This window comes from Podarcis gaigeae, assembly GCF_964106915.1.
Source record: "Podarcis gaigeae genome assembly, chromosome: 3".
In the NCBI taxonomy this organism is placed as follows: Eukaryota; Metazoa; Chordata; class Lepidosauria; order Squamata; family Lacertidae; genus Podarcis; species Podarcis gaigeae.
Window position 1 is genome coordinate 41,423,481 of NC_139680.1, and position 14,921 is coordinate 41,438,401.

General features: G+C 41.7%; 1 protein-coding gene across 2 annotated transcripts in view; it reads right to left on the minus strand.

The window, feature by feature from the left end:
- Positions 1-14,921, minus strand: part of CEP162 (centrosomal protein 162) — a 36,797-nt gene that overhangs the window by 6,197 nt on the left and 15,679 nt on the right. The window contains exons 11-22 of one of the 2 annotated variants that reach the window (XM_083729917.1): positions 14,211-14,396; positions 11,571-11,640; positions 10,541-10,829; positions 8,680-8,938; positions 7,052-7,197; positions 5,779-6,009; positions 5,242-5,379; positions 4,056-4,168; positions 3,325-3,430; positions 2,762-2,888; positions 1,698-1,861; positions 864-968 (exon numbers count right to left, since the gene is read on the minus strand). In XM_083729917.1, coding sequence (XP_083586043.1) covers positions 864-968; positions 1,698-1,861; positions 2,762-2,888; positions 3,325-3,430; positions 4,056-4,168; positions 5,242-5,379; positions 5,779-6,009; positions 7,052-7,197; positions 8,680-8,938; positions 10,541-10,829; positions 11,571-11,640; positions 14,211-14,396 — 1,934 coding nt within the window. The remainder of the gene's footprint in view (positions 1-863; positions 969-1,697; positions 1,862-2,761; positions 2,889-3,324; positions 3,431-4,055; positions 4,169-5,241; positions 5,380-5,778; positions 6,010-7,051; positions 7,198-8,679; positions 8,939-10,540; positions 10,830-11,570; positions 11,641-14,210; positions 14,397-14,921) is intronic. The other variant, XM_083729918.1, reaches the window with a different exon arrangement.

Sequence of the window (14,921 nt, forward strand, 5' to 3'; positions counted from 1 at the left end):
TAACACCCAAAGTTCCCTTGAGGATCTGAAACTAGTTGTATGATTCTTTCCCATATGCCATAAACATATACATACAGGAAATGAGAGTATAAGGAAGTAATAGCTTTAAAAGCCATCACCAAATTACATGAATCAACTATTAAAGCACAAAAGTATCTCTGACATCAATAGCTATAGACCATATAATTTTAAAAAATCTTTTTTTTCATAAACACATGTAGCAAAAACTTCATTACATATTACTTATCCCATATCTGAAGTCTGGATTGCAGTTTCTTCTCTGACACTCAATGCTCCTCACCTACCTGGATTTTGGTGCCCTACCCTTTGGATACAATGCTATTTGAAACATTGCAATATATAGTTAAGATATATGGGAAGCAGCGTTTCGTTGTGCTGATGATTTGCCATTAATCTCTCCTAAAGCATAAATAGGGAAAGCCGTAGCCCTCCAGATGTTGCTGGGACGACTCCATTCTTGACCACTAGTCATGCTGGCCAAGGCCAAGAAAAGGCAGCCGGAGTCCACAAACATCTGAAAGGACAGTGTCCCCATCTCTGTCCTACAGCACTCCCATTTACCTAATTTTAGCAGCCGAATCAACTCTGGCGATCAGTGGGGTGACAGATGTCACACCGAGATCACCCTTTTCTAGTTGTGCACCATTAGAAAAGGTACAATCTAAACAAATTAAGATCAGCCCTACAAGTGCCTAAACACGTCTCCGATGCTACCATACACCTTGAAACTGGATTCGTAAGAATAGAGGCCAGAGTATGGCTCGCCACACTAAATTACCAGCAGAGACTATCCTTCCTCCCTTGCTCCCTTGACTGTTAAGGGGAATTGTTGTACTACGTGCCTGTCGCTCAAGGTCTTGAATTCGTTTGGCATCTGCCGCTCTGTCCTTCAACCGTTTCTTTTGTTGTGCAGACTGATTCCCAGCTTCACTTCTAAGCTGATCCACCTACACAGTACACAGAAAGGCACACAGAAGAGTGATGTAAGCAATCCATTCATTTTATCATTAGCACGACCTCTTCTTTAAAACCGTTAAAGACTTGCATGTGTATGAACAAGAACGATAAACACAGAAATTGGTAACCACGGTGCATAGGAAATGATCCCCTCAATCTTATTTACAAAACTTGTAATTTAAGCAGCAGGGGAAAATCAGTACCAGCATGGTAAATGAATGGGTCGTTTTATCCCAGTTTAGTTAGTGCCAAACCTCATGCGCAGAATGTTCTAACTACATATTCTGGAGTGGAAACTGAATTACAGCCTAGATTCAGACAAACCCTGACCTACCGTGAAACCAAAGAAAGGGAGACCATAGGCTGAGATGGGGAAGCTTGCTTGGCAGCCTGTGACTGAAAGTCATGCCTTTGGGAACTTTATGACAGATAAATCTATAATCATAAATGTGCAAGCAGAACTGCTTGAGCCCCTGACAGCTGGAAACCTGAAGGACATTAGATGGGATTCAGCCCAAGTGTGACTACTCAGCTCTGGCTAAAAGGGAATTGCAGCAACAATTCCCAAAGTAAAATTCCTGAAGTTCAGGTTGCATGGTACCCTAGCCTTTTCTCTTATCTCTATGTGAAAATGTAAGATTTTGCTGGCTGGTCTCAGACGGCCTTTGCCTTGCTACTGCCTTGAACGGTACTGGAGGGAAGTCTGACAATGCAATCACCTCATGCTGCAGTTTATCAATTTCTTCTTTAGCTCCTCGAAGGCGAGCTGCATCTCTATCCAAGAGTTCCTGATTTTCTGCATACCACTGGAGTCTTTTCTGCAAGCGACCAATTTCGTCTTTGTATGATTCTTCTACAATCTTCATCTCATATGATTTTTCAGCTAGGAAGAAAATGTTCCAATTAAAAATGTGTGACAAAGCATATCTGACTCAAGACTAAGCTTATCTTGGGCATTGGGGGGGGGGATAGAGGCAAATTAATTTTAAATATATTAAGGCTTTCTACAAAAGCCATAAGTTATATAGATTTCCTCTTTGTGGTGACAACGACATTTGTAAAGAAAAGCTATAAATCATTGTTTTAAAGTCTGACGATTTGTGGTGAGAGCTTTTTTGAGAGCTGCTATTCCTTCCTTTCCATTCTAATAACACACATAGGAAGACCAGACTACTACTGATATGCAAAGAACCAGTGGCCTGGTACCAACCCCCCCCCCCCCAATTCCATCCCACATTGCCATCAAAAGGAATTTAGGAAAATTTCTCCCACTGCCCCCAGTCTTTGATGCATACTTTCTCTCTCGGAACTGCTCTTGTTGCCTGTCCCCAATTCATATGTGAGCAGTTTCCTTTGCATGCAAAGGATCCTAGGTTCAATCTCTAGCATCTCCAGAAAGGAGCAAGATCAGGGTGATGGAGAAGACCTGACACTTTGAAGAGGACCTTGCATTAGGCAGCTTCCTATGCTTGTATGATGATAAATTGTTTCGTTTGTGAGATTTCCATCACACAGGCCCACCCCCTGGTAGACAACTCACAGAAGCAAGTGTTGTGCAGTACCCTGCTCACGTGTTTCTGGAGGGGTAGCTGCCAATGTACATATAATCCAGCTACTGTCCCTCCATCTCTCGATTACCTCACTCTTCCCTGGTGTCTTAATGCAAGACACAGTATCACAAAAGCTTAATACAGTATTAATGGAAACACAGATTTTATATTCAGTGAAGTAAAAGATCTTATTATTAAACGGAGGATTAACCTGTTCAAAAGCAGTGCTTTACCTGAAGTGGAAGTGATTTGGGCTCTTGCTAAGTCTCGTTCCTTCTTCACTTGCACCAAATCTACTTCAAGGGCTTGCTTGTCTTGCTTTAGACGCTTTCTCTCTTCGAGCAAATTACTTTCGATCGTCTTCATTCCCCACCACCCCAGGAAAACAAAAGAGAGATACAGAAAACATGCCATGAGGATAACACCTCTTGTAACCATTGAAGTGAACTGAACTGATCATCATCACAGATGCCTGGATAAAGTGAAAGATTTCCAGGCATAGATCTGCTGTACTGGGGCCACAGAATGGGAAAACAGAGCCTGACCTGCACAGCAGAGGGGAGCAGATTTGTTATTTCCCCTTGTGCCAGCGGAGTCAATGTAATGCAAATTATAGTGTCCTGTTTAGAGGTCTCCATGCAGCTTGGCCACAGCAAATTATCGTAAATGGCCCATTTGTTTCATTATTTGAAATAAAAATAAATAATAGTAATAGCAACTTGTTGGCAAAATGTATAATGTTTTAAATGGTGAGTATTTCAGCAAACTAGTCTAAAGAAAAAGCATAAGTACTTGCCTTGGCAGCCCGAAGTTCTAAAATCAGGTCAGTGAAACTCTGATTCCCAGCTGATTCAGCATTCTGCACTCCACATGATAAAAGGTTATTTTTATCCTGTTGCTCTCTAGTTTAATTTTGAAAAAAAGAGAGGATTATTAATTTTATACAGCTCATGGTTTGTTGAAGTAGTTTTATCTAAACACTATTCCTGCAATTAAATCAGAGTAATTTTTAAAATATCCAGTCCTTGTTAACTCATGCTGGCCTGATTCACATGTCACGTCAAGGTATAGTTTGGTGCTGATTGTTGGAATACTGTTTTACTCTCTCTGGTGAGAAATATTGGTGAATGTTTATTTTAACTAGTACTGTCAGAGTGAGAGGCTGCAAATCTAGTGGGAGTCAGGACTCATAGGTAAGACGTAGGGGTGGGTGAATGTTAAAGTTGCGATTTATTGTGTCCTCTGCCTCCCCTTCCCCCTTCCTTCCCTGCTGCATGGGTATTCTCTCTTTATGTGATAGTGAGTTGGTTGGATGGGCACTGTATTGTTGACTGCGATGATGCATTGGGGGTTGATGTGAAAAGGTAATCTGCACGCAGCATGTATTTGCAGGGAGTTGCACAGAGCCAGGGCACAGGGGACCATGCAACTTGGTGACAGAAGGAAAAAATAGGCACAGCTAGTAGTGTCAATGGAGACCTGCTTAAAGTCATCTACATTTTTCATTAGATCCTCAAATAAACTCACCGTAAAGACACCAACTCAGCCATCAAACGCTGGTTCTCTTTAAACATGTTTTCTTCGTTTTTCTTGTTATTTAGCTGCAGCTCTTTCACTTGCTTATACAATCTTTCATTTTCCTTCATTGAAATATCAAGGATTAATTCACTTAGTTATTATGTATTCATGTGAAAGACACTTCTTAGAAATTACTCTTTACAAATTCCAGAAGGGTAGCCTTTTCTTCCGTCTCCATATAAATAAGTACCTCATTGAATTAATCAATGCACATTGTCCCTTGCTTATGAATGGACTAACATTTTCATGCATGTCCCAGCAATTGTCCAGCTGCTCTACCTTCATTATCAGTCTTTTATCTACCAATTTCAGATACCAATGTCTTTTCATATACGATATCTTTATTGTCATTGTCCCATACAGAACAATGAAATTGGAAATCTACATAAAATATTCAAAACCTTCTAAAAACTCTGAAACCCCATTTTAAAATACAATATACTAAAGATACTCCTTATGCTGTGTTTAGAACCAGAATTGCATTTGCATAGAAACTGTTTCTCATGTGGCTAGTCGTGGTCTTTATTACCCTATACCTTCTTCCAGAAGGCAGAAGCTGAAAGAGATCATTTCCAGGGTGTGTACTATCCTGCGCTATCTCTGCAGCTTTCTGATGGCACCTGACAGCATCAATTTGATCTAAGGTGGGAAGAGTGCACCCAATTATTCTCTATGCAGTCTTTACAACCCTGGACAGCATTGTTTTTTCCTTGGCCGTGCAGCTCCCAAACCACACACACAGACCATAAGTTAATACACTCTCCACAGTACAATGGTAAAATGCCATCAACAGGTCCTTTGAGAGATTGTTTTTCTGGAGGATTCTCAGAAAATATAACCTCTGCTGTGCTCTCTTCATCAGGTCTTTGCTGTTTTCTCCCCAGGTTAGGTCATCTCTCAACTCCATTCCCAGAAATCAAAACACCGAGACACACTTCCCCTCAATAATAAGTGGTGTGAGGGCCATTGCCTTTGACCTTCAACCATCTGGTCAATTCACTATCAAGCTCCCCACCTCTCCTTTTATTTTTATACAAAGCACCATAGTTCTCAACCTGGATACAGCTTGAAAAACTGACTGTGTAAATACTTTGTAAGTTTTACTCAGTGAAGCCACAGTATTAAGTATATCTACCTGTTGATACCCTTGAAGGAGAGTCTCCTGATTTTGGACTTCTTTTTGGATTTCTTTCAGCATTTCTCCATCATCAGGAATTCTTTCCAAAGCATTTGACAACTTTGTTCCTTTGTTTGGGTCTTCTCTGTTATTTAGCTGAGAAAACATGAACTATGAATAATGTATACTTCATAAAATCACTAGGAAGAAAAAGCCCTTATTAACAGATTCCTGTACATTTAACAGACTGTTCTCTTATTTGTATCTTATGCCTATCTCCTTGCAATATAGCAAAACATATTAAGGGGGTGGGGAGCAGCTTGCTTGGCTACCAGCTGAAATAGCCTTCTAAACGCAAAAGGTCACTTCCTGCAAGGTGTTTTAGCTAGCTATGAGAGACAACATTTTATCCATGGCTTGCCATGATTCCCAATTTGATTTTATCAGAACTAAAATGAAATATATAGTAAATGCTGTTTTAGTGAACTGTATTAAAAGTGTTGTGTTTTTTTAAAAAAAAATTGAACAGGGAAAGGATATAACTAGGTACAGTACCTGTGTTTGAAGAATGTAATTTTCTTGGTTTAGCTGAAAAAGGTCTTTATCTTGTTGCATTTTCATTTCTAGGATCTTAGTCTCCATTTCCTTCTCCTTTTGCAAAGATGCGGCTTTTAGATTCTGAATCAAATCATGGGCTTCGGCCAATTTTTCCTCTGCTTCCTGAACTCTTTGCAGTAAATAAAGCTCCCTCCCACTATTTTGGGATGGAGAATATGAGGCAACCTGCTGTGGGGAAAAAGTATACTATTCTGACAGCTCATCACACAACCAAGATTTAAGGATCATTTTCTTTCACTTCTGTAGTACAAATTGAAAGTTTCAAAATTTTCAAAGACTGAATTTTATGAGAACCATTTAGCATTTTAAATTGAGAGAGGGGAAAAACAATGCAAGTAAGTTTTCCATGAAACAAGATGTCAGCTTCAAGGTCAGCTCATTTCGAGTGTGAGGTAGCTTTGGCACTGCAGAAAAAACTTCATGCATTAAAAATGCAGTCAGTTGTTTGGGAGCACCCTGTACTGTGGCATAGATATGGATGTTATCAAATTAATAGATGGAGAACCATTGGAGATGAAGTGAAATAAATATCATTTACTATGGTTTGGGTCTAATTTAGTATTTCCACAAATGGAAAATCAAAAGGTCTCCTTATGCCAGGCGTAGGCAAACTTGGCCCTCCAGATGTTTTTAGGACTACAATTCCCATCATCCCTGACCCCTGGTCCTGTTAGCTAGGGATGATGGGAGTTGTAGCCCCAAAACATCTGGAGGGCTGAGTTTGCCTATGCCTGCCTTATGCTTACAGAAGAGGCTATGATTCAGTGAAGGCTTACATGAATGAGCAGGGGTAGAAGTTGCCTCTTCCAACACTCTCATTTATGGACCTCTGCATCCAACCCTATGCAATTTTTAATGACAGCTGTCCTGCCTCCAGTGGACATTTACTCTATTAAATTCAAAGAGAAGGCAACACACTTTTGTAACATGAACGGGATCTCTAATGCTGCACACACTTTTTGTGCAATGATTTGGAGTTACATTGTAAGTGCAGTGTAAATCAGGCCACAGATCAGAACAGATAGAGTGCATCAAATTACATATGTATTCTCTTCTCACATTTGTGAGGGTAGACAACCTGGGTGATACTGAGACACTCCAGGACAGCAGGGATTCCTACGACTCTACAAAAAAGTTTATATCTGCTGCAGTACTGTTATTCCCTTGTAAGTCCCCTTAAAAAAATTTCAATTTAGGAGCAATGACTTACATTGTCTGTCTGTAAGCAAGAGTCACTTTCTTTAGCTGGCTGTTGAAGACTGCTTGCAGATGATTGTCCAGGTGTAGCACAGTAATTTCTCTTTGTAGAAACTGGATTGTTTGCTGTCTGTATTGTCATAGTTCCAGAAAATGTTTCTTTGATAAGAAAAAAAATATAGTGGACGCTGTAATCTTAATAGCCCTAGCTATTTATATGGAGACATAACATTTCTTTGAACAGATCATGCAATGTACAAGTGGAAAAGCGAATACTACTACTGGGTGAAATTCCATGATGCCTGTTCACTAGTAGAATAGACTTCTGCTTCCATAAAATAACTTCCCCTTCCTTTCCTCCTCTTTGCTGTGTTGAGGGAACTTCTAGAGGAGGTGGAGGTCACTCATGTGACATTAAATGTTCCCCACTGCTGTTGTCTTCCTGCTTTAAAATTACAAAACCAAATACTGCTGCCATACTTCCAAACCACTTTCCACAGTTCACTATTCTTCTTTATATATCCCATTACCCCCTAAGTATTTAAAATGACATATAATCTTCTCTTACAATTCTTGGGGGGGGGGGATCCACTTTAAACAAGGATCAATCCTGTAGGGAACATGCATGTTAAAACAAGGCACTTGTGTCTGACAACTTTACAACTTCACCCCCTCACCTTATTTCTGTGTTTTTATATTGTAAGCATACCACCATCTAAAATATTTCCTTCCTGCTTTAACAACCTTACCTACTCAAAGGTCTCTAAACAAATCCCACTACTACTTATTGTATCTAGAATTCTGAACATCAAATCCTTCTCTAAAACACATCCTTTGCACAAATTCTTTCACTTAATGTTGTGCAGCCAAATCCTATACAGATTGACCACATGGTAAGTATGCACAAGAATGCATTTACAACTTGTTATCCCAGCCTCAGCCTCCCTTCACTTTGTCAACTCCTCCTCCTCCTCCTCATCTAGATTTGGATTGTAAACAAATTAGGAGAAAGTTCTATATTTTTCAGAGTATCCTAAACAGAGCACTGTGTTTACCAAACTGAAGGACACTAACAAATAGGTCCTCAATTTTTTGTTTTGAATTCTGACTTGCTTCCCTGAATCATCAAACTTGATAATCTATCCCATCTTCAAAAAGCAGTTTAGAGAAGATGCACAGGAGCTCTTTGTAATGAGAAGCTGAGGGAAAAGCGCATGCACAGGGTGATCTTTTCCCTTTGGGACTCCTTCATGGCCAACTCTTTTTCTGCTGCCTTACAAATAGTCTCAGGCCACAGTGGTTTTGCCTCGGGAACTCAAGGTCAAAGATACTCTGCAGTCTCAAACAGTTTGCTGAATATAGTTGACAAACTGGAAGTGCAGTTAACACCTTGCTTTAAAGAAGTTGAAATGCCTTGTGCAATCACGTTGCTATGTTGAGCACTGGTAAATCTACCAACAATTTTTTTTAGGTTAAAACATATGTTTGAATGTATCTAAAAGTTCCACGTTTTTAAACAGTATTATCATCTTGCAAGAAGCAGTATGCAGTAATATTTAACCTTGAGGAATCCTACACTTGACATTTTCCCTACATTAAATCAAACACATCTGCATTAAAGACACACTAAAAATCCATTACCTTTTTGTCTTGGAGGAGATTTTGTTTTTAAAACTGGCTTTTTGACATTTTCCTTTAATGCCTTCTTCTCATTAATTGTGGAAAAGTGCTTTAATGGAGAACTGGATCTTCCATATCCAGAACTCCTAACAGAGCTATGGGGTCCACTTAGAGATTTCTTTCTATGTACAGCAGCTGTATTTTTGGTATTTCTGAATGTTACTTGTTTGTTCATCACCGAATTTAGACCTTCTTTAGTCCAAGTGTGGGACAGACGGGTCTGGAGACAACATTATATATTATTAAATCAACCAGCTTGGCTTTGAATGTAAAATCAGGTCAAGTGTTTACAATGAGCTTAACACAACAAGTTTTATACAGAGTGCTCACCTGTCAATCATCAGGTATCAGGTGACAGAACTTCAAAAGAAAGAATCTGCTTGAATTCAAGCCAGAATGCAAAGGAAGAATTGGGAGCACTCTTCCTGTTAGCTAGTTAGAACTATCCCTGGTCATCAGGCCAGGTAAAGTAGGGCATAGTGTGCCCAAAACAACCTGGTGAGCAAACCTCTGAGGCTGGCAGGTCTAATGAGACTCAAGGGAATAGAGGTTCCACACCAATGATATATACCAGATTATATTTCAATGTGTTGTGCTATTCAGCTCATGTGTAAAATTTCCTCTTAGCTCCCAAAGTCTGGAAAATGAGAATAACCAGGAAACAAATTTGTGTGCCCATGCAGAGGTACCAGCTTCTGTGGCAGGGTGAAGCAGCCTTCCTGGCACTGCCATCACTGCAGCTTACCTGGATGGGGCTGGGGTCAGAGCTCTGTTGGCCAATCCAGCACTACTACTGGTGCACCTAAGCAGCCTTGACCTTCCATTGCCCTGCTCTATCCAGGTAGTGCAGCGACACAGCTGTCAGAAGAGTGGCTCTGCCTCACCGCTACTGATGGGCAAACTGAGAGAGGTGAAGGCTGCATTCTTAAAACAATTTGCCTGGAAGTAAGTCCCACTGAAATTGATCTCGCTTACCCGAGTAAACATGGGTAAGAGTGGGATGGAAAGAAGGAATTTAACAGGAATTGTTCACAATTGTTGATAATATTATAAAGGCCTACTAAGACTTCTTTGATATTCAGCTGCCTAGCCCTCAGCTGCTTCAGACACAGAAGACAAGGCACCTTCTGTCTTCAAAGCTGCATAATCAGAGAAGATTAGCCAAGAGTGTCAAGACAGGTGAGGCAGGAAGAGGTCAAGAAGGAAACTGCAACAGCGAAAAAGTTAGAGCAGGGGTCAGCAACCTTTTCCAGCCGTGGGCAGGTCCACTGTCCCTCAGACCATGTGGTGGGCCGGACTATATTTTGAAAAAAAAAAAAATGAACGAATTCCTATGCCCCACAAATAACCCAGAGATGCTTTTTAAATAAAAGCACACATTCTACTCATGTAAAAACACACTGATTCCCGGACCGTCCGCGGGCCGGATTGAGAAGGTGACTGGGCTGCATCCGGCCCACAGGCCTTAAGTTACCTACCCCCTGGGTTAGAGGAAAACAATGGGGAACAATAGTAGGGATTCAACAACAGAGATCTTTATTGGCTGAGCCCAGTGTCTTGGACTTCTTTCTAGGGAGGCTAATTTAGTTAACCATCTTTGGTGCTTGGTGAAGGAAAGTGAGATAAAAATATTAAGGAAGAAATAATCAATCAATTAATCCTTGTAGCACCCAAGGGCCTAACTAGTGAATATTATGTACAATCTGCTTATTAAACAAACAAACAAACAAACAAACAAACAAACAAACAAACAAACATGATATGTGCATAGCTGATCTTTATACTTGCATAAATCTCTTTAAGACACTGAGATGCTGTTTACCTGGTTAGTCTTTTGGTCTTGATGCAATACTGAAGAACCTGGGAGACTATTTTGCCTTGACACATCATGCTTAAATTTATCAATCCGTTTGTCCTTGCCAGTCCTTTGATGAGGAATCAGTTCACTATCTTCCTTTGCAACAACTTGAACAAAAACATTCTCTTGTCCACTATGCTGCTTCAATGAACAGCTAATGTTTTGCTTTTCCTGAGCTGTATCATTCTGCTGCTCTTCCAGTATTAAATGGCTCATTAATTCATCAGTGCTGTTGTGTGTTGCTTTCACAGGGCTACAGAAAAAGAGTGAAGAAAGCACAATCCAAAGATTATATGCATTAGGTTTTAGTTTACACATTAATGTTACATGCCTGTTAATGGGATACATTAAGACATATGGCCTGATCCTGCAGGACGGGCTTTAAGCAGTCACGGAAGAAACCGTGGGTGCTGCAGGAGCTAAAAAGCAGCACCTTATATGAGGATGAGTGGAAAAGATACAGCTTGATATTCCCAGTTTTCTTTAACAGCATTTGCAGGTAGGGTTGGGAATGTCCCTGCGTGAAACCCTTGACAGACACAGCCAATGAATGTAGACAATACTGAGGTAGATGGATCAATGGCATGACTTAACTTAAAACAGCTTTCTATGTTACAAAAGACTAGGATTGGCTCCTACAGCTGGTGCAAAGAGAAGAGCTGTTCACTTATGCTAGATGTGCCCAGTCACAGCACCTGTTCTTAGTTTAGCATTCTGCAGGACTGGACCATTAGAATCTATTTCAGGTGCACAACAGCATGTCAGCTTCAAAGTTAAGCCAATAACTGTATTAAGTGAGCACTGGCAGTAGGGGACTTAATCTCAGGATTAGGTTTTAAGGACTGATCTGTCTCAACTGCAAAGCACAAACTGCAAGCTAAGCCGAACTCCCAAATCCTTTGGACAGAGGTTGAAGACGGGGGAGGGGGCAAAGAACAAGACAGAAAGAAAAGACATTAATTGGCATAAACTGTGTATTTTCTAGAATGAATACCTTGCAGGATCCCTGGTAAAATCTGAATCTGCTCTGATAGGTTTCATCAGTTCTTCTATGGTGGGGAGATCTAAGTAGATGAAACGACAACATTCTAGATCAAAAACAGTAATGAAATACTTTCAAATGAAACTCATCCACTGATTCTGTGTTCATGTACACGCAATGTGCGCATCCTGTATGTTTTTGGCTATAGGTAGTCTCCTGTTATATGTGGCTATAGGTAGGCTCCTGTTATATGTGGCTATAGGTAGGCTCCTGTTATATGTAGTCTGATCTCTCCTATGTCATAACATTCCTTTTGTAACAGCAGCAATCCTTTTGAAATTAATTCATAACCTCCCCAGACTACTTACAAACCAATTAATCTTCATTTTTCTGTATGTGTTTAGTAACTGTCTTACATTTTGGTCAGGTCTCCTGTATATGCAATCTTTTTTAGTGAGTGAACAGTTTGTGTGACTCCTGGGTCAACTTTCACATTACTAAATGAACACACTCAAATGCTAACTGATTAAGGACCTAAAGGTAAAGGTAAAGGTACCCCTGCCCGTACGGGCCAGTCTTGCCAGACTCTGGGGTTGTGCGCCCATCTCACTTAAGAGGCCAGGGGCCAGCGCTGTCCGGAGACACTTCCGGGTCACGTGGCCAGCGTGACATCGCTGCTCTGGCGAGCCAGAGCTGCACATGGAAATGCCGTTTACCTTCCCGCTGGTAAGCGGTCCCTATTTATCTACTTGCACCCGGAGGTGCTTTCGAACTGCTAGGTTGGCAGGCGCTGGGACCGAACGACGGGAGCGCACCCCGCCGCAGGGATTCGAACCGCCGACCTTTCGATCGGCAAGCCCTAGGCGCTGAGGCTTTTACCCACAGCGCCACCTGCGTCCCTGATTAAGGACCTACCACTCTAAAAATGAGCAACTAAATCGTCAGTGCTTCAGAATTTACTTTCATGCTGTGGTAGTATCTGAGCAGGTAGCAAAGACACAGATGAATAATAATTCACTGGGTGGCAGCTTCCACAGCAAGCTGTTGAGGGTCAATGGGGCTAATAGTCACTTATGAAGACTGTATGTGGAAGATGCTCCTCTTTATCTTGGCCTTTGAGACCATTAAGATACTGTTTTATGTTGCGCACTTCTTTTGCTGAATTTGTTCCATTTGGAACATTTTTATGTGCTTTTATGACTGTAATGGATTTACTTGTTTTTATAACTGCATATTATCTTGCTACAACCTGCTCTGGGACCTTATGTTGAAGGGTAGGTAATAAATATTATCAATAAACAAAGGGAAAGAAGCTATTGTGAACAAAAGAATGAGCCATCTCCTTGGAAACCAAAACACTATCCTCAAAGCTGAGGAAGACCTCATAAACATCTAGGCAAATGCGGGTTCTGATGCTGCAGACGGCAGGATGAGTCATCATGGAATTAAAAGGGAGATTTTTTAAAAAAGGACTTTGCCCCTCAGTCTGGCTCAGAGAGTGCTCTTGAAGCCATGTGTACACTAGAAGACAGACTGCATTAACAATTATGCTTGCCTTTGCAACAGTGTGCAGCCAATCTTTTAACTACCGTATTTTTCGCACCATAGGACGCACCGGACAATAGGACGCACCTTGTTTTAGAGGGGGGAGAACAAGAAAAAAAAATTCTCTCCCGCTCTGCCCAGCGCCCCTTCAGCGAAGCGGCAGGAGGCGCTGCGCAGAGAGGGGGAGAATTTCCCCCCTCTTGTTTTCCCCCTCTAAAACAAGGTGCCGTTTAAGGTGCGTTCAGATGCCTTCAGGCGGCTACCTTGGAAGCCTGGAGAGCGAGAGGTGCGCCTCTCACTCTCTAGGCTTCAGGTTCCTTTTGACCTGTTCTTTGGGGCTGGCGGGGGGAAGCCCACCACCAGCCCCAAAGAGCAGGTCGGGGAGCAGCGCAAAGGCGCGCGGCTATAGAGGCTCCTGCCATGTCACCTCTCCAGCCGGGAGAGGGTCGCGGGGGGCTTCTTTAGCCCTGTGCGCGCTGTCCCAGCTGGAGAGATGGCGCGCGGCTAAAGAGGCTCCTGCCATAGCTGCGTGTCACCTCTCCAGCCGGGAGAGAGTCGCGGGGGGCTTCTTTAGCCTCGTGCGCGCTCTCCCGGCTGGAGAGATGGCGCGCGGCTAAAGAGGCTGCTGCAATAGCTGCGTGTCACCTCTCCAGCTGGGAGAGGGTAAGCGGGGCTTCTTTATCCCCGTGTGTGCTCTCCCAGCTGGAGAGGTGGCGCGCGGCTATAGAGGCTCCTGCCATAGCCGCGGGTCACCTCTCCAGCCGGCAGAGGGTCGCGGGGCTATGCTGTCTTCGCTTCATAGGATGCACACACATTCCCCCTTCATTTTTGAAGGGGAAAAGGTGCGTCCTATGGTGCGAAAAATACGGTAAACTGTGGTTTGGTGCTAGTGCAACTGCAGCCTACTAAACAGAAGGATTGGGTGCTGGAAATGAGAAAATAGTGTCTCGAGAGGAAAGGTAAAATAACATGATTCCAAGAGAATTAAGGACTCCATCCCCAAGCCACCAGTGTTGGTATAAGCTTGTGCTGGAAGCAATAATAAATCAGGAATCTTTTATGTGCATATGCCAAAATAAAGTTGTATTGGGAATTTGCAATATTTACCAGAATCAGTAGTGGAGGTATTTTTGGGACAGCCTTCTGTGTTCGGTGAAACATCTTTAGCCAAGTTCTCTTCTATTTTGCCACCATGAATTCTTTGCTCATCAGAATCTCCTAAAGACTGCTCAATATGGCAGTAGGCCTGATGCAAAGCTTCAATATCACTATTCGTTTGTGCACCAGAAATACCTGAGGAGGGACAGGTGAAAAAGTCAATCAAGATGAAGTGAGCTGAAATGTCAATAAAGCAACAGCAACGATTACCTAAGATACTAACAGTAGAATCGTGTCCACTGAGAAACACGTTCTACTGAGTTCAGTGAGGCTTACTCCCTAGTAATGGATAAGGGATTGCAGCATTAGGCTACAATCCTATGCACATTTCCCCAAGAGTTAAGTAGGATCGACTTCCAAGGAAACAAGTTCAGGATTGCAGTGTTAGGCTGAAGTTCACATGATTAAATATTGGTTGCCACTAGTCCAGTGACAAAAAAATAAATTACATCCTTAGCCATTAAGCTCAGTAACTAGTAAGAAAAAAACAAAGCAAATCACTCCTAAATGTTTATTTCTCTTTCTCTTCTTCAATTCAGAACTAGATTTTCAAAACTTAAGAATTGCCTATATAATCTTTTACCTTGAGAAAACATTAAGCAATGAAGACATAGCTATAGTTATGCACTTCTAAGTCTCTTCGGTTTGAAATGCTTGATT